Source organism: Palaemon carinicauda, chromosome 8 (genome assembly GCF_036898095.1).
Source record: "Palaemon carinicauda isolate YSFRI2023 chromosome 8, ASM3689809v2, whole genome shotgun sequence".
NCBI classification, from domain to species: domain Eukaryota; kingdom Metazoa; phylum Arthropoda; class Malacostraca; order Decapoda; family Palaemonidae; genus Palaemon; species Palaemon carinicauda.
Window position 1 is genome coordinate 141734657 of NC_090732.1, and position 19613 is coordinate 141754269.

The following is a 19613-nucleotide window of genomic DNA, read 5'->3' on the forward strand; positions in this document are numbered from 1 at the left end:
CGCTGAATCCGGTCGCACTGGTGGATGCGTGACGGAGCCGGACGCAATATCATGGCACTGCTGCACAGTCTGTGAACTGTCAACAACCATGGGTGCGCGAGGAAGTACAGCGTCTACCAGAAACTGTCTAGACTGTCTGGGTTGTGCAGTCAACACCCTACCGGGTTGCTGAGGTTGACGCACTGCGTCACAACAAGTCACCTCTGCTGGTTGTTGAACGTCTTCCTAGTGACAAAGAACGTCAACAACCACCTCCGAGCGTCGCTTAACGTCAACGTGCGACTGGCAACCCACACTGGGTCGCATCGGTGGAGGAACCACCTCAACTGGCAGACGCGAGTAGGATACCTCAGCGTCAACAGGGCGCACAACCCACCGGTTGGAAGGTTGTTGGCCAGAAGGTTCTTCTCCGTATTAAAGTCCTCTATCAAGGACACAAGCTTGGACTGCATGTCTTGCAGCAAAGCCTATTTAGGGTCTACGGGAGCAGGTGTGGCAACAGACGGGGTTAGCGACTGAGGCGGAACCATTTACCATCCCTGGAAGCCTTGTTATGTGTGACATAATAGTACAGCCAAACTTCAAAGGCTCGCAAAAGTTGAGAAGTTGACCTGTAAACAACTTGGAGCGTCTCCTGGCTAGGCGCCAGGGCGAGTCTACCAGAATTGAGAAGTCTATCTGGGCAGAGGCATGAACTCCCAAGCCGAGAACTTCTCTCGTGTCCTATCAGACTCTCGCTCTATAAGCCAGTTTAAAAGAAGGGAAATCAAAGGCTGTATCCCTAAAACTCCTCCTGGTGCAAAAACCAGTCGCCTAGCCAACGTAATGCTCTCTAGGAGAGCGAGAGAGCACTAGCTTAACAACAACGGCTTCGAAGTAGCTAGGCCTAGTGTAAGTTCTGACGTTAGGCGAACGAGGAGCAGCAGTTACAAGATCCGGACGAAGATCCTTAAAAAATCATCATGATTTAATTAAAGTCCATAGGAGGCTAAGCAGCTTAAGGCTCCTCTCCAAATGACAGAGTCCTCAAAGGAATATCAGTAGGAGGGAGAACAGCACTTTCTCATCTACAGGAACCTTGTCCGAGAAAAGCTAGGTTATCTCAGTGAGGGTCTCACTGGTGCATTAGCAGCAGACCAAAAGGCAACGTTATGTAACTGCTTGACAGTCTGTGAACTGTCAAAAACTGAACTGTCAACCACAACAGGTGCGTGAGGACATACAGCACTGGTGCATTAGTAGCAGACCAGAAGGCAACGTCATGTAACTGCTTGACAGTCTGTGAACTGTCAAAAACTGAACTGTCAACCACAACAGGTGCGTGAGGACATACAGCACTGGTGCATTAGTAGCAGACCAGAAGGCAACGTCATGTAACTGCTTGATAGACTGTGAACTGTCAACCACAACGGGAGCGTGAGGACATACAGTGTTCACTCGAGACTACTTTGACTGTCTATACTGAGCAGTCAAAACAACTCCAGAATGCGGAGGTTGACGCACCGCGTCAAAACACGGCAGCTTAACTCCACCCTCCTGTTGTTGTGGTAGCACACGAACATCAACGGAGGGTTCCGTGCGTCTGTGAACGTCAGCATGCGTCTGGCAGGGTCGACTGCGCATGGGTGGAGGAGCTCTCACAGCTAGAGTGTGGGAGCAGGCAGCCTCAGCGTTTGCTGGGCGCACAACCGTGGAAGGTTGTAGGCTAACGGGTGCAGCGTCAACCTTCTCCGCACGATACTCCTGCATAACAGCAGCTAACTGAGTCTGCATAGACTGCAGCAAAGACCACTCAGGGTCTACAACAGCTGGTGCGGCAACAGACGGAGTTACTGCCTGTTGCGGTACCGCTTTGCCTCTCTAAGGAGGTGAGCAGTCGTCGGAAGACTGCAGCGAGTCCGAACTGACCCAGTGGCTACAACTGGGCCGTTGGACTTGCGCGGAAGGGACCGACTTGCACTTAATAAGCTGCGAGACCTTGGTCCATGGTTTCTTACGAGAAACCTCTTCCGCAGACGAGAAGTAAATGGGCTCTCTCGTCTTTTTGTGGGTGGGGCGATCTTGGGTAGATACGCCCGAAACCACGGAGGGAAACGTCTGTTCGTTGATCAAGGCCTGACGACCCCATAAGTCGTTCGACATTACTTCTCCCCTGGGCTTGGGAGCTTGCAAGAGGTCCCGGACTAGGTGAACGACAGGCACGAACAGACGAACCCTCGGACGCAACACTGTAACACTTTGCGCATATCACTTTATCACTTCGATTTTCTGTTTTGCACTTATTTCACTGAAATCGAAACTTTTACTGATTTCTACCTGAAACACGCAATTCTACCCTTCATTAGAAGGTAGTAATTGCGAAAACAGTCGTATAATGCAGCTCATTAATACTAGAAAAAACAGAAAACATATAAGGATAAAGAATTCAGTGGCTGGGAAAGAGACTAAACACTAGTTCAATTAAACTACGTTTACAATCTCTCACCGCACATAGCCTGGGGAGAAGAATAAAACCCTAGAAACGTTTTACCTTCTTCCCCGTACAGCGACTAGGGAGGAGAGTAACGCGAGAACAACGTTACCCGCTTGAACGGAACGTTTTTTTTTTTTCTCTCTCTCCCTCCGTCTCTATCTCTCTCTCTTTCTCTCTTGATTTCGCACCTGAGAGAAGAGCCCAATTATATATCGTCAAAAAAACATGTTATATGGCTAAAGGAAAAAACTGAAAGGTTTTCCAAATAAAAAGTTCCTTTAATTTTGAATTTAAACCATTTAAGTTAAGAAAGAATGAACGAAACGTCAGAATCGATATACTCTTACTGCAAAGTGAAACCGTGATACACTCTCTCTCTATCGTAACGATAGAGCGCATGTTGAACGTCCTGAACGTCAACAACTGCGTAGTCTAAAAAAACTAAACGTTAGTTCATCTTTAAAAACAGTACGAAGACTATCAAAGAAATTCTTTCATAAAACATTAAATTTAAAAAGTTTTAAATTCTTTAAAGGCTAAATACGATATAACGGGCTCAACGTTGATTAACTTCGGTTCCAAGTTAGGACCGCCTACTATCAGGAAAGGTCGCAAATAAACAAAACATAAAAATTTCTTATTATATGTTTATAATAAATGGAAAGTTAATCGAAGAGGCCTAATAAAGGCGGAGAGATATAAAATATATAGATCTATAACGTGTTAAGCAAAATTACTAAAAACCTAAACACACTTCCGTCTAAGGGAAGGGTCGGCCATTTAAAAGTGAAAGAGAGTCCATACTCTCTTAGTCACCATAATTAAATCTATCCAAAACGAGTTCAAGTTTTGAGATGAAGATAAAACCCCTGCATAGCGAAAGCTCAAAACTAGAATAGTGTACTTCACCAGATAGTTGTGAAAACAAATCCAGTTAGTAACAGCGTATTTTAGTAGGTCTTGCCAGTGGCACGACAGAGAGAAAATTGGTTCTGTGTTGACATGGAGTACTTGAGTACCTGCTCGACAGATGGCGCTGTTGATGTACACCCCCACCTGTATAGCGATCGCTGGCGTATTTTGTCCTTAGGTTTTTCTGTCGGGCAGCAGAGCTGACAGCTATATGATCACCGGCTAAGTTTAATATTGAAAAATTGATTTATTCCACTTCGGCCCATTCTAGGAACTCCACCGTGAGACTGCACAGTTCCTCTGACTTCAGACCTCCTTGCTTTTTCACGTAGGCCACCACCGTGGCGTTGCCGCACACCGGATCCACGGTGCTTCCCCGGGGTAGATGGACGAACTCTAGGCACGCTCTTTGTACGGTCTTGATCTCCAGCACGTTTATGTGCAGGTTCGTCTCCTCGACTTCCCATTTACCTTTTGCCGTTTTGTCGATAAGATGGGCACCCCAGCCCTCCTTGGTTATGTCCGTGAACAGGAGCATCTCCAGAGGGTCGGTTGCAAAGGGTGTTCGTTCTGACATGCCACCACTCCAGGACTTCCTTCGTCTCCGGGGACACCAGGACTATCTTGTGCGGGGAGTCCTATCAGTCTTTCCCAGTCCCTGGCGCTCCTAGGCTGGCCCGACAGGAAAGGCCAGAGTATCTGTTTCAGGTTGTCCAGTCTCTCCGCGGAGGGGAAGGCCCTCGCCATCCGGGAGTCTAGGACCAACCCTAGGTAGGTCATCCTGGTGGAGGGTATCAGCTGGGACTTCTCCAGGTTGATGATGATACTCAAGACGTTGCAGAACTGCAGGAGCTTCATACCTTGTTCCCTCAGTACTTCCTCTGAGGCTGAAAGCAACAACCAGTCATCTAGGTACCGAATCTGGCGGACGCCCTGTTCGTGCGCCCAGTCTGAAACTGTTGTGAAGACCCTCGTGAAGCCCTGAGGGCTGTCGACAGTCCGAAGCATAGGGTTTTGAACTACAACGTTTGGGTACTCCATTTTACCCTTAGGAACTTCCTGCTGGAGGGATGGACAGGGACCTGGAAGTAGACATCTTTGAGGCCTATGGACCTCATGAAGTCCTCTTCCTTCAAGGCCTCTAGGTCCGACTTCGGAGTGTTCATCTTGAAGTCGGTGTTGCACACAAATTTGTTGAGGGCTGAAAGGTCTATGACCGGTCTCCAGACCCCTGTCGCCTTCTCCACCAGGAAGAGCCTGCTGTAGAACCCTGGACCCGGTTTCTTGACTGGTTCTAATGCTCCTTTCGCCAGCATTGCCGAGCCTTCTTCCTGCAATGCTGTTACTCTCAAGGGGTCCTTGGGTGCTAACCACTCTGCCTGTTGATCTGGGATCCGAGGTGGAGGTCCACTAGGAAGGGCAGCCTGTACCCCTCCTTTAGTACTGCTACGGTCCACGGATCCGCTCAATGGTCCCACCATGCTTGCCAAGATCATTTGAGGCATCCCCCCACCTGAGGCGTCGGCAGGAGTAGGGGGCCTCCCATCCTATCTCCTTCGAGAGCCGCGGCCTGAACGCCCTCTCCTGGAGCCCGAGAAGGAGGGTCTGAAGGCTAACTGTGGAGTCGATGCTCCTCTATGGGGGGGCAAGGCAAAGGAAAGATACGTGTGCTAACTTCTACATCCGACAGGCGGACGGAGCCGAAGAGGCACTAGGCAAAGGTGGGGGGGGGGGGGGCCTCTCCAGCGGCCACTGAGGCAGGCACTGGAGAGGCAATAGCCCTGTTCTACCCGCTAGGGGGAAAACCACTTTGCCTTCGTCACGGATGGAGCCGTCAGGAACGGGGGTAGCCGTCATGGGTCTACCCCCTCCCGGGAAAATCCGTGGGGTTTAAGTACCCTGCCATGTCAGCGGCTTCTTCCGATGCTTGGATGGGGCTGGCCGGGACGATGGCACGGCTGGCTCCATCACGAATGGAGCCGCCGGGACAGAGGTAGCCGTCATGGGTGTGTCAGCGGCCACCTCCAATGCTTGGATGGGGCTGGCCAGGACGATGGAGCAGCTAGCTCCATCACGGATGGAGCCACCACGACGGAGGTATCCGTCATGGGTCTACCCCCTCCCGGGGAATCTGTGGGGTGTGAGTACCCTGGTATACCAGCGGTTAACCACGAAGCCTGAATGGAGCTGTCGCGGTACCGGGTATGGATGCCAAGCTGCCGGGTCGAGCCAGCGGCTGGTTGGTTCCTTCGTTCAGGGCGGGCCATCGAAGAACCGGAGGCCGGGACAAGGCTGCCAGTCCGAAGGGGCGACTCTCTCCGCTGGGCGGAAGAAGTCGGAACCTTCGCAGGCTTATGCCTGTCGACCGAGACCTGGTGCGATGACTTCCGTCGATGATCGGGTCTGCTGGAGGAGACGTACCGCGAGGATGGTGAAGGAGCTCTAGGGAGTCAGCCAGTGAGGGCCTCTGCTGCACGTGGGTATCTATCAACCTGCTGAGGCCCGAGAGCCAGTCCTCACCCGTTGCGGGCTTCGGTTCGTCCAGCATGTGGTGCGGGGGGGCTCGTCCACTAAGAAGGAGCACCTAAGACAGGGGGCCCCACTTACGGTGAAGGCATCCTTTGTTGTGGTATGACTTCGGCGGTTCTGGGTGGAGGACAGGCATCGCTGCTGGGACGGAGGCCTCCGTCCTGGACTTGTCTCTCCCCATGGCAGACCAATCTGCTGCGGGCTTCCTCGTGGCTGCTGGTTGTTTTTCACGTTCTGGCCGGCCTGTCGAAGTCTTGGAGGCTGGGACACGGCTGCCAGACAGAAGGGGCGACTCTCCACTGGGCGGAAGGAGTCGGAACCTTCGCGGACTTATGCCGGTCTGCCAGAGCCTGCTGTAGGGGGCATACTTCGGAGCGGGAGAACGAGCCCTTGGGAGCCAGCCAGAGGTACCCGGAACTGCTGAAGCTCCCAGGTGGTGTCTGCGTGGGATGGAGACACGCACCCATTCCTCCCTAAGGGGACGACTTCTTCTGTGCCTCCTTCTGGCAGATCCTCCGACGGGCGCGCTGACACATGTGACGGGGGTACTCCGATGGAGAACCTCACACGTGGGGGAGTCCTGGACCGATGCTCTCGCGGGGGTTCCCGTCAAAGGACGGGCATCGCCGTCGGGACGGGGGCCTCCGTCCTGGGTCCAATGTCTCTTCCGGAGGTTCTCGTATCTGCGGGCCTGCCCGTCGAGGTAAGGACTCGGCTGCCAGACCGAAGGGGCGACTCTCTCCGCTGGGCGGATGGAGCCGGAACTTTTGCGGTCTTACGCATGTCGACTGGAACCTGCCATGATGACTCCCTCCGTCTGGTGCCGCTGCTGCCGGAGGAGTATCTATCCGGGGAGCTCGTCCTCGGATGCCAACTTGAAGGGCCCGGCGCCGCAGCTAGCTCCAGCAGCCTGTCGCGGTGAACCAACACCCAATCACCGCTCTTGGGGGAAACCCACGTAATGGGGTCCGACGGCGGGGAAAGCTCCTTCTCGGCGGCGCCCTCAACTGCAGAAGTGACTGAAAAACATGCCAAAGAGGCTGGAGAAGAATTAGGGACATTTTTCCCCCACATGGGGTCATCAGAGGAGACGTGGCCTGCTTGTACCAGGACTCCGTCTCCCTTACACACTCCCGCCCCTCCCTCAGGCCCCTCACTCACCTGGAACGACCCCACAACCCCACTATCCTGAAGATCAGACTCTTGGGGAAGGACCGCGGGCCTCTTCCCCACAACGGACTTACCTCGTCCCCTACTCTGGGTAGGGGAGGGTGGCAGGGAAGCTCAGTCAGACAAGACGCCCGGCGAAGCAAGGGAGGAAGGGACGCTCGGCTTCTTAGGCGACCTCTTCGTCGCCTACTTCTTCTTGGTGATATACCGCACCCACTCAGACTCCTGGGGAAGAGCAATGGGCCTCTTCCCCACAACTGACTTACCTCGTCCCCTACTCTGGGTAGGGGAAGGTGGCTGAGAAGCTCTATCCGACGAGGCATTGGGAGAAGTATGCGGCGAGGAGAGGAGAGGCTTCCTTATGTGACCTCTTGGACGCCGCCTTCTTCTTGGTGCCGAAGCGCACCCACTGCACCTCGTTCCAGGACTCGCACTCCGGACACGTGGCTGTAGGAGAACATAAGCTGCCCCTACACGACGAACACAGAGGAGAAGGGTAGGAAAGGGTATAGAATGAACACAATGGGTCCACGTGGGGACACAAAGGGGGTCGGGAACACAAAGGGTCGCACTGGGTAAGGAGAGAGCGTCTAGATGTTATCGCGACGCGACCAGAGAACTTACTGGAGATCGAGACCTGAGCAAGCATGCTCTCTGACCCGGGGTTAGCCTCAGGGCGAGTATCACTCCACCTGAGGTTACCCCTCATAGAAAACGGGACTAGGGTAAACTACACAAAACTCTGGTTGGTTGGGAGGAGATCCCAGATACTCCTAAGAAAGTAGTTCGAGGTAAGTACTCCGTGTTGGAACAAATAAATATTTCCTACATAAACTATAAAAACTTTAACAAAGCAAGAGGAAGAGAAATAAGATAGAATAGTGTGTCCGAGTGTACCCTCAAGCAAGAGAACCCAAACTCAAGACAGTGGAAGACCATGGTAGAGGCTATGGCACTATAAGAGAATAAGAGACTAGAGAACAATTTTGGAGCGTCCTTCTCCTAGAAGACTGCTTACCATAGCTAAAGAGTTTCTTCTACTCTTACCAAGAGGAAAGTGGCCACTGAACAATTACAATGCAGTAGTTAACCCCTAGGGTAAAGAAGACATGTTTGGTAATCTCAGTGTTGTCATGTGTATGAGGACAAAGGAGAATATGTAAAGAATGGGCCAGACTATTCGGTGTATGTGTACACAAAGGGAAAATGAACCGTAAACAGAGATAAGGATCCAATGCAGTACTGTCTGGCCAGTCAAAGGATCCCATAACACAGGAAAAGCAGGATGCTATAAGCCCAGGGGTCCCAACAGGGAAAATAGCCCAGTGAGAATAGGAAACAAGAGAAAATAAAATATTTTAAGAACAGTAATAATATTAAGGTAATTATTTCCTATATATACTATAAATCTTTTAACAAAACAAGAGGAGAGAAAAAAGATAGAATAGCAAGAGACCTCTAACCCAAGACAGTTAAAGACCATGGTACAGAAGCTATGGCATTACCTAAATCTAGAGAACATTGGTTTGACTTTGGAGCGTCCTTCTCTTAGAAGAGCTGCTTACCATAGCTAAAGTCTCTTCTATCCTTACCAAGAGGATAGTGGCCACTGAACAATTACATTACAGTAGTAAACCCCTTGAGTGAAAAACTTTTTTTGGGTAATCTCAGTGTTGTCACGTGTATGAGGGCAGAGGAGAATGTGGAAAGAATAGGCCAGACTATTCGGTGTATGTGTAGGCAAAGGGACAATGAAGCGTAACCAGTGAGAAGGATCCAATGTAATACTGTCCGGCCAGCCAAAGGACCCTATAACACTCTGGTGGTATATTTCAATGGGTGGCTGGTGCCCTGGCCAACCCACTACCTACAGAATATAATTCGTGCATAGCTCATACTTTATCATGTTAATAATGAAAGGTTTGCGTAGAAATGTGGGGTAGTTTGTAGCGTGCCGGCCACCCCCCCATATTTTGTTTATTATCGCTCCCACTGTTATCTTGTATAGAATAAGATCGTTTGGAAATGGTCTACGGATCTTAAATATGTGCTTAATCGCACACATTTATGTTTTTTGCCGAAAACCCTAAATTACCTGAAAATTTATGTGGCTCGAGTTCTTACTCCGGCCACGAATCTTCTCGCTCCCGTAGTTCAAAAAACTAGCTGTAGTTGGCGTTACGATAGCGATAGCACCGCTGTAGTGGCAAATTACCGAACTAATCGCAGCCGCGGTACTTTTGAAACGACCCAGTGAGACCCCACTTGACCTGTGGATTAGCCTAAGGGCATTTTTTTGTCCAATCAGAATTCACGAATTCAAAAATCTTGATCATACCATACCTCACATGAAGCACGCTCGTTCTTTCTAGTGCAGACACAATGTCGTCCGGTGCTACATCTCGTGTTTGTGAAGATATAATTAAGTTCGATCAAATTAACGACCCTACTTTTTTTCAAGTGTTTAGTTTCATGGCCACTAACAATTTCAGTGATTACTTGTATTTCAAAGGCCTGTTAGGTGATTTTTCCGGTGTGTGTTCTAAGTGCAATATCGGCGAAGTCACTAAGAAGTACGACGGCAAATCAAGAAACGGTGAAAACACGTACTTTTGGCGGTGTAATTATCACAAGTGCCGGAAAAAGATTAGTTTGAAACGTGGCAGTTTTTTTTTAAAGATCCCAGTTGTCGTGCCAGGATGTTTTTATCCTAGTCTGTGGTTTTGTTTATAAATTTCCCCAATACACCATTCACCAGACGTATAAAAAGTTTGCCTCTCATACTCTCGTGGATTGGTACAACTTTTGCCGGGACGTGTGTTCCGATATTCTTTTGATAGACAATAAGAAGATTGGCGGTCCTGGTCACGTGGTGGAGATAGATGAGAGCAAGTTTGGCAAACAGAACTACGGCCGGGGGGATCAGGTCGACGGTGCTTGGGTGTTTGGAGGGATTGATCGGCAAACACGTGAGACGTTTTTCAAGGTTGTCGAGCATCGTTCGGCTGAGACGTTGATTCCTATATTAGTAGAATTCGTCCATCCCGAAACTACTATTATTTCGGATTGTTGGAAGGCTTATAAGAATATAAAGAATCAATTTTTTCAGCATCTCACAGTTAATCATAGCATTCACTTTGTGAACCCGGACGATCGCAGTGTACACACTAACTCTATAGAATCGCAGTGGCACGTTTTGAAAAGGACTGTCATACCTGCTTTCGGCACACGGAAACACATGTATGACAGTTATTTTTCAAATTACTGTGTTCGCAAGCGATATCTAGAGGGATCAGAGTGTCAACTGAAGGCATTCTTGAAATTAATCAATCGTGTTTACCCTCTCAAAACTTGCCAAACCCCATCAACAACGGCCGCTACACACACTTCTCCTGGACCATCCATATCTCCCAGTCCATCCCGCCCATCGAAAGTCAGAAAGAAGATCGTCAGCGCGCCTCCCGAAGATTCGGAATTCAGCGATTAAGAATTATAATCATGTAAGTACTCATGGATTTCAGTATATAACTACTTATAGTGCTCCCAAACGAAAGTGGCAGCTGAGAGCTTATTTTTTCGCATCGAATCTTAAATATTTCGGTCATTTTATCTGGAGAAGCCCTAAAGCAGAGGATGGATTAAGGTCTTAAAAAAATTCCATTGTACTGAAAAAGTCTGTAGGTAGAAAATACCCAGAAAGAATCAAAAGATTAAGATTTAGAGGTCACCCATTCCCAGAGAAGAACAGGATTAGTTCGACACGCTAAATCATTTAATACGCAAATGTCAAGCTGGGCAAATTGTTTTCTTGTATCCTCACCAAGAGGTCGTGAAGGTACGAAATTATTTGAAATATATACGAAATATTAAGAAGAACTGTCATTCGACTGCCACTTTCGTTTGGGAGCACTATAGTTAATATTATTGTTGTGTAAGGGGGGGGGGGTGCAGCCCCCCCCGGGTAAGGACACGGCTTTTAGCATAGGTTAGGTGGGTTTTTTTAAGTTAGCTTCTCCCGTCGTACTCGTAGGTAAGGACACGGCTTCTAGCATAGGTTAGGTGGGTTTTTTAAGTTAGCTTCTCCCGTCGTAGTCGTAGGCAAGGAAACTGTTGTGTAAGGGTGGGGGGTTCCGGGGGGGCGAAGCCCCCCTGGGTAAGGACACGGCTTTTAGCATAGGTTAGGTAGAACGATGGCCACAGTTCTGGATATTCCCGTTTTCTACGAACTCGATTTTAGAACGGCGGCCACAGTCCACCCCACTTTATAATATTCCCATTTTCTATGGTTGAAAACGGACCTGGCCGGCACCCTACAATGGCTCCGAAATGTGTATTTGATAAATTTAGTCTGATAATGGGAAAAGAAAATCAAGACTGTTTGAACGTAGGAAGGAGCAAGAAGCTACAACTCATCCTTTCATTAAGCGTGTATTTATAACTTTGTCAAGTTTGTATAATTGATAATTATCTTTAAATGATAGCCAATGGGGATAACACTCGTACTGGAACGTGTTCCTCATGTCTGAATATAGGAGCAATGCGATAATGTTTAAAAGTGAGAAAAGTAAGATATGGCAGAGCAAAAACCAATAAATCATTAGCAGAATTAAGTATGGAGATACTATATTTGTAATATATAAACAAGTCCATAGAAATAGGATGTAAAATCACATTTTCTATGCATCTGCCGGAAGTCCTAGCAAACAAAAGCTCCACTGTTTTGACTATGTTTCATTACTATTACTCGGTTTTGATTGCAACATTTTTAGGGTGTACATACAATAGCGGCCACCTGTATGTATGAATACAGCAGTGTACGAGGGGGGTCGCAGGGGGGCATTAGCCCACCCATTAGGTATGTAGGTAAGGACACAGCTAGTACGTTGGTTAGGTTAAAGTAGGGAAGTTTAGGTTAGTTGGTGTCCATTTTCTATGCACGCAGGAGGAACTAGTTATTGATATACAAAGGCTCCTTCATTTTATTCAAGATGACTGGCAGAAGCAACAAAAGTGTGTACACTGTATAGCAGCTACCTGTATGCATGACAACAGTCGACAAAGAATATGGTAGTGTAATGGGGGGGGGTTGCAGGGGTGCATTAGGCCCAGTTAGGTAAGTAGGTAAGGACACGGCTTGTAGGTTAGGTTAGGTGGGGAAGTTTAGGTTAGTTGGTGTCCATTTTTTTTTTGCATGAGGGAGGAACTGGCCCTTGATATACAAAGGGTCCATAACAAAGTTAAAAAAAGTTAATTTAAATATCATACGTGCTATATTTCAGGGTGTCTCGAACATAATTAATGACCCACCATAACTCAAAAAACATGGATTTTCACCAGAAATTATCATCACAAACGTTCAAAACAATACTAAATACATTGAATAACAGTTTTATTTTGTACAATCCGTTTATTGCCCATTTTTATAATATTACTTTATTGTCTACCCTGTGATGACCGGTAGGCTAAACAAGACTATACTAAACTAGCTACTCCCACGGACTGTGCATTGGGACTAAAAATGAATTAAATAGCTGAATAGTCGCACGTCATACTAGAGCTATATAAAATCAATGGATAACTTACCAGCATAGGAATTAGAGACATCCAGTACTCCTTTGGATCTCCATGACCCCAAAAGAACTCCGACCACACGTTTTGTGTTACCGATTTTAGACATACGAGTGAAGTGGTCCACTACACTCAGCAAAACCAGTGGATGGACCACTACTTTGCTCACTGGAAGGGTTTCTGTCGTCATATTTGTGGTATTATCAGAAAATTTGGACTAAGTGCTTGAATTATTGTTCCTACTCCAAAACCTTAGCGTCGGGTAGAGAGTGCAGTTGTACAATGACTTAGAGGTTTCATTGATAATGTTGACTTTATCAATGGTAATAGCACAACCTTAACGACATCATCTATTTTCGCAATGTTTCCTATTTCTTTCAACATAAATTTGTTTTATTAATTTTCATTATATTAGATTATGGTTGAAACAATATCAATTAGCTCAACTAAAAATATTTTCTATGATTTGGAGGCAAATGTTTGATAGATCTTCATGAACATCTCTCGTCTGCAGATGTTTACAATGTCAAAGACAGTAAATGGGTACAAAGTTGAGTGTATGAGAATGAAGCAAAAGAAGCAGATAAAAACTCAAGAGTAGATGAATATAGTACTCTAAAAGAACCAAGATTACATCATGATCAAGACTTATTAAAATCGAAACCAATAATTATCATACATATTATTAAAAGCTGTCGAAAATTAAATGAAACAGAAAACCAACATGAACTCGACCTTATACCTGAATACTATAAAGTAATAATAATGATAATAATAATAATAATAATAATAATAATAATAATAATAATAATAATAATAATAATAATAATAATAATAATAATAATAATATAAAAATGTTAAGAAAACCCTGCAACAAATTCACCATACCTAAGGCAGAATGAAGACAAGGTAACGAAGCTGAAAATAGAAACGATTGAAAAGAACAAAAGAAACAAGACCAGTCACCAGTAGCATTGCTCTATAATATAAGAATCATAACTTAAGACGAAAACCCAGAACAAAATAATCTATTCAAGCATCGGTGGATTAAGGAACATTATTAATGACTTCTGAAAGAGTTTTGATTGCCTAAGAGGAAATTTAGCACAGCATCTTTAAATGTGTGTTTAACAAATTTCACCAGAGATGATGATAATAATAATAATAATAATAATAATAATAATAATAATAATAATAATAATAATAATAATAATAATAATAATAATAATAATAATAATAATAATAATAATAATGAAAAGTCTTATACCTATGCACAAGCAAGTTTCTGTTTGAAGTAAAATATCCACAGTCTTTCTACTCAAAATGAGAGAATCTTTCGGTCTAATTTAATAGTATTTTCTCAACACAATGTGATGAGAAACTTTCAAACTAAATGCAGAAAAATTAAATGAATGTATCCCCAACCCTTCCCTCCACTCAACCCAGTGCCAAACCAGGTCCTTATTTAGAACATTTGTGTTGCCCCTGTCTGCAAGTGCTAAAGTAAATGTGGTTATGCGCGAAAAAAAACGATAGCCTAGGTATGACAAGAATCGCTTAGGGATATCAATTTAGTCTTTCTATCAAAGTGTCAGTTATAGCAAAGCTACCATACATAGTAGAATATCCGTTTGAACAATGTCACATATCCTGGTCCAGCAAAGGATTGGCGATATGAATTTCATTCAAGAAAATCGCTTGAGTGATAGCAATAGGTTTCCTAGAGGAAGCTTCGTGTTTCTGTGTCTTTTTAGGTTATGTGCTGTTAGAGAAATAAGTAGATTTCTTCTTCAAATTGCATTTGCTCGTAATTTGAAGTGGATCCTTATATATGTTGGAGATTGGAAAATTATCGTAAATCATCGGTCACTTATGAACTCATAGTTTGGCGAAACAATTGTCGTGACCAAATAAATTGAAGAAAGAAACATGCGTATATTTTTACCCTAGAAAATGTCAACCGTAGTGACTTCTATCACAAAAGCAGTTTCACTGAGAAGAATTTCTCTTCACTCTTTTTCTTTCTTCCAGTCTTTTGGGTCTGGCTCCTAATATAGTAGTCACCCATAAAACTTTTGCTCTCATCCTTGACGTTTTCTTTACTAAAACACGGGTAGACTACGCTGAATTAAACTCGTTGACAATCATATACGCCATATTCGTGACGTCACTGCGTAGGAACGCAAAACAAAAGCCTTACGCCGGCGTACGACGGTTCTTTCCCTAAACAACATGTGTTGAGATAGATTATTACACTGGTTTTGAATATGATTGTAGTACTGCTGAATTACGAGCAGCTTTTATCTCTTCAGCACCAATTCAGGGCTGACTAATTTTAAGATGTATGCACCAGTCCTTTACTACTTAATTATTTGAATTATTATTTTCTAGTAATTTAGAATAGGTAGGATTTCTATGTATGTATATTCCTCTAGAGCTGCAAGATTCCCCTTCGTATTTTGCTCAAAATCCTGCCAACTATTCACTCCTTACACTATTACATTTTCCTGCCCTAACATCCCAATAGGACACCTCAATTGCGTTATTCTACACACCATGACCTTCACCTGTTTTAGAAGCTGAACCCAGGTGATGGGCTTTGTCTCGAGAGTCAGCCCATTCGTTCACGCACCGCTGTCCTGACCTGGGCTGGCGGGCAATGTGCATTGCTCTGGCTCACCCCACTTGACTCCTACTCCTACCAAACAGAGGACATAGGAGTTTTGGTAACCTGTTGGATGGATAGAGGGGAGAGGATGATTCTGGGAACTGTGCCAGCGATACACGATCTGCCAAGAAGCGAGGAAAATCAAGGGGTGGGCCAGAGGACGAAGGGTGCAAACTATCCAAGCATTTGCCATTTGGGAGGACAAGGACTTTTCCAGTATTACTGTAAGGAGGGCAGATAAATCACGTGGTCACTTAGTTTCCACAATTTTTAGATTAGGTTATATTTTAATTTCAACTTAATCTAGGTTTTACTGGCTTTTACATATTTCGGGCTGAGTGCGTGAGATTGTGTATACAAATTTCGTTCATAATTTTTGCTTTGAGACTAGTCAAAGTCTCGGGTCACAAGGACCACGTGTCCGAGCCCCCTTCAATCATTTATCATTGCAAGACACCTCAAGTCACTCATATTTTGATTGCATTTTGAATTGCTAAGTTGCATTGATTTTATTTCGTTTTGTCCTTGTTTAACTTCTTTTTACCACTGTTAAGATATCCGTTTTAATCATGTAAATTTTGTATAATAAAATAGCTAGATTAGGATAATTACACCCTTTCGTACTACTCCCTTTTTTATTGATTATGTCTAACATGAATATTTAGTCTCGGGCCAGTATACCCGATGTATTGAAAAGAGTAAGGGTAAATAACCTTAAGAGTAATAGTGAGTTAGCGAGTGACTTCGTATTCATTCTATGCTTCGAAGGTAAATAAGATCCTTATCTTTAACTTTACTACAATACATCACTGCTCCCTCAATTGCCATTGTCTCAATAATTTTATAATGTAAAATTCCTGCCCAGCATCTCATTGGGGTCCCTGGGACGGAGCCGAAACTGAGCCTAAGAGTGGGATAGCTTTAGACCTGCCATAGCTAAAGTAGGCCAACAAATTACTTTTATTTCACGTGTGGAGTTTTCAGGCCTCTGGACAGAGTACATGAACCACATCATCAAAGATATTAACAGGTGTTTGTGCCTTGAGTGATAGTGCTCCTTTTCCTCCCCTGCTGATCTTTGCATATATGGTACAGGGAGACTTCCCCGGAGCAACAATTAAAGAAAAAATAACATTTCTCCACATTCACATAGCCTTTTAGGAATACCATGGTTCTGATATAGGCATTATATATCCCCAAATACTTTGTATTTCCAAGAAAACTGATATTAGACGCATACAGTACTTTCTTCGAGTCGCACGAGTGAAACCACTCAGCTATGTAAAGTATATCATAGAAAAGAGGTTTTATATATAAAAAATAAAAAAGCTATATGGGACACGATAGTTTTCCAGTTCTCCCATTTTAGTAATTTTGCTGAGAAATATAAGTTCTTGGGGATGTTCTTGTATATACCTATCAGGGATCATTCCATCTTTAAAAATCCTCTTCTTTTTATCTTCAATGTTGGTATCTTTTCTTGATTCTAACACAGTGACTTGACTACTTCCAATTACTTTACTATATTCAAATATCTCACCATTTGCCCCACTATAGACACCTTTTACATCTCTGTCATTTGTCAATTCATCCTTTGAAATACTGTATTTTATCTTGGGCGTTTATTTCCTTTCTTTATTCTAACATATTTAGCTATCCTAATTTCTCACCCTTTGTCCCACGAGGGAGACTTTGTGCATCTCTATGAGGGGTCAATCAACCTTTTAAAATACTTTATTTTATCTTCAGCATTGATTTCCTTTATTTATTCAACTTACTTATCTACATCTAAATATCACACCATAACAAAGTTCTTGTACATCACTATAGAGGCCAATCCATTTTTAAAAATCCTTTCCTTTTGAATCTTTAGTGTGATTTCCTTTACTTATTCTAACACAATTACTTAACTATATCCAAATATCTCACCATTTATCGCCTGACCAAGAACTTGGGCTTAACTATCAGGGGTTAATCCATCTTCAGAAATCCTCTCCTTTTACATAATTTCCAGTGTTGGTTTAATATCTCTATCCTTACTCGATTACTTAAAGAGAGCCTTTTCTTTACAAATAATTTTGAAATGCCTGAAAAAATTATTTTTTTAGTTTTTTTTTTCTTTAACCCTGCGTCCTAGGTTAAGTGAGGCGAGATCCATCTGGAACCAAAGACCTTTAATGTCTTTAATCCTAAACAGATATGTGGAAGCTCGTCAGACACAAAGGTCAGTAGAGCTCAGCAATGTTCCTTATGGTAAGCTATTAGCCCCAGAAGCTACAATTATTGTAGCCCATCGTTATTACTATGGGTTTCACAGACAGTGCAAGTGCGATTTTTTGCAATTATTCTGTAACGAACACTCGTATCAGTACGAGATTTTACTATAGTGTATTACACCCAGTAAGGAAATTTATAGGAGTATCATGAATCATTTATTGTAAATAATAAAGACTTTTGTACATATACCAAGAGGCAAAACTCATTAGCCAAGCAAGAAAACGAACACCAGGTTGGAAGAGCTCCGCCTGCCTACAACCCCCTTCACCTCCAACCCCCATTTTCTTCCTCTACTCTCCTTTCTTCCCTCACCTGCCCTACGTCTTTCCTTCTCTCTTTCTCTCTCTCTGAATGTTGCATTGATTTAAACATATTTTTTTACGATTTTTTTTCTATCAATCTAATAATTATTTACATAACCAATACCATAGAGAGAGAGAGAGAGAGAGAGAGAGAGAGAGAGAGAGAGAGAGAGAGAGAGAGAGAGAGAGAGAGAGAGAGAGAGAGAGAGAGAGAGAGAGAGATGAGCAAACCAGTGAATAAAGCAGTCAGTCATCTGATAGGTAACAACCGATTGAATTGTTCCATATCTACAACAATAAATATTATGATTAGATAAGATAGATAGATAGATAGAGTGCTTGATATAAAACAAAAATCATACAAAATAAATTGCAACTTAAGCTACCTTCTCAGAAAGAGAACATGAAGGGAAGGGAAGGGAAAGAACAGAGAGGGATGGACGTCGTGGAGGTGGAGAGAGATAGCTTGAAGCAGGGGGAGAGCAGGTGAGGGATGAAAGGAGAGGGAGGGAGGGGGTGGAGGTAGAGGTTCTGTATATTATTGTTCGGTTTTGTGACTGGATGATTGAGATTTTGCCCTTTGGCATAGGGGCAAGTCTCTTTATAATTAATAATTAACGATTCATTATACCCCTATAAATTTCCTCACTGGGTGTAATACCCTATAGCAACATCTCGTACTGATACGAGTGTTCGTTACAGAATAATTGCAAAAAATCGCACTTGCACTGTCTGTGAAACCCATAGTAGGTGCGTTGACACCTAGGCTACAGCAAGGTCTAGAACCTCGCCACGTCTCACCCCTTTGTCAGGTCGAGGGAAGGGGGAGTCATCCCTCCTCTCAGGGGGTCGATATCCCCGAGACCCAAGAAGACGGGACACACCACCGCCGGCGACGAACTTCAGAAATATGGACCTTGGGCTACAGCTCCATTCATAGTCAAAGAGCGCTCCCCGTAAGATAAGTTGCAATTTTACACAACATTGATAGGATTTTTTTTTTTTATCCTAGGTAGTGTACTAAATATGTTGGTCTTTGCCTTTTGTTGGGACAGTATGGGAACCTTCAAGGATGAGAATTCCGACCAGAAAGCACCCTAATCAGCCTTATAGAAGAATTAAATAAGTTTGCAAGTAAGTTTTATCTGATCACTATTATTTTTTTTTAAATTTAGTCCTTCATATATATATATATATATATATATATATATATATATATATATATATATATATATATATATATATATATATATATATATATATATACTGTATATATATAATATATATAATAGATATATATATATATATATATATATATATATATATATATATATATATATATATATATATATATATATATATATATATATATATATATATAATTCTGCTATAAAAACCTACATTAGACAGTAACCATTTATCTCTCGTGAAGATATAACATATATGTTATCACAACACAACAACTATGATAAGAGCCACAAGAGTAATGGCAATTACAACGACGAACTTACTAATTTATAGCAGCGATGAATGATTACGAAAAAAAGAGATGACAAAAACCGAATCGATTAACTCCTTTGCAAGGCAAGAACTTTCGAGGCAAGTCGTGTTATAAAACAAGAACTCTTTTTCTTTTATCCACGGAAATCAAAGGTCACGCGGTTCTAAAGTAAAAGATCATGTACAACACACAAGTATGATTGGCACTTCGAAC

General features: G+C 43.8%; 1 protein-coding gene across 1 annotated transcript in view; it reads right to left on the reverse strand.

Annotated features, from left to right (window-relative positions):
* Positions 1–12952, reverse strand: part of Rpn8 (regulatory particle non-ATPase 8) — a 48142-nt gene extending 35190 nt beyond the window's left edge. The window contains exon 1 of the mRNA XM_068379116.1: positions 12668–12952. Coding sequence (XP_068235217.1) covers positions 12668–12842 — 175 coding nt within the window. The 5' untranslated portion in view covers positions 12843–12952. The remainder of the gene's footprint in view (positions 1–12667) is intronic.
* Positions 12953–19613: the final 6661 nt, after the last annotated feature.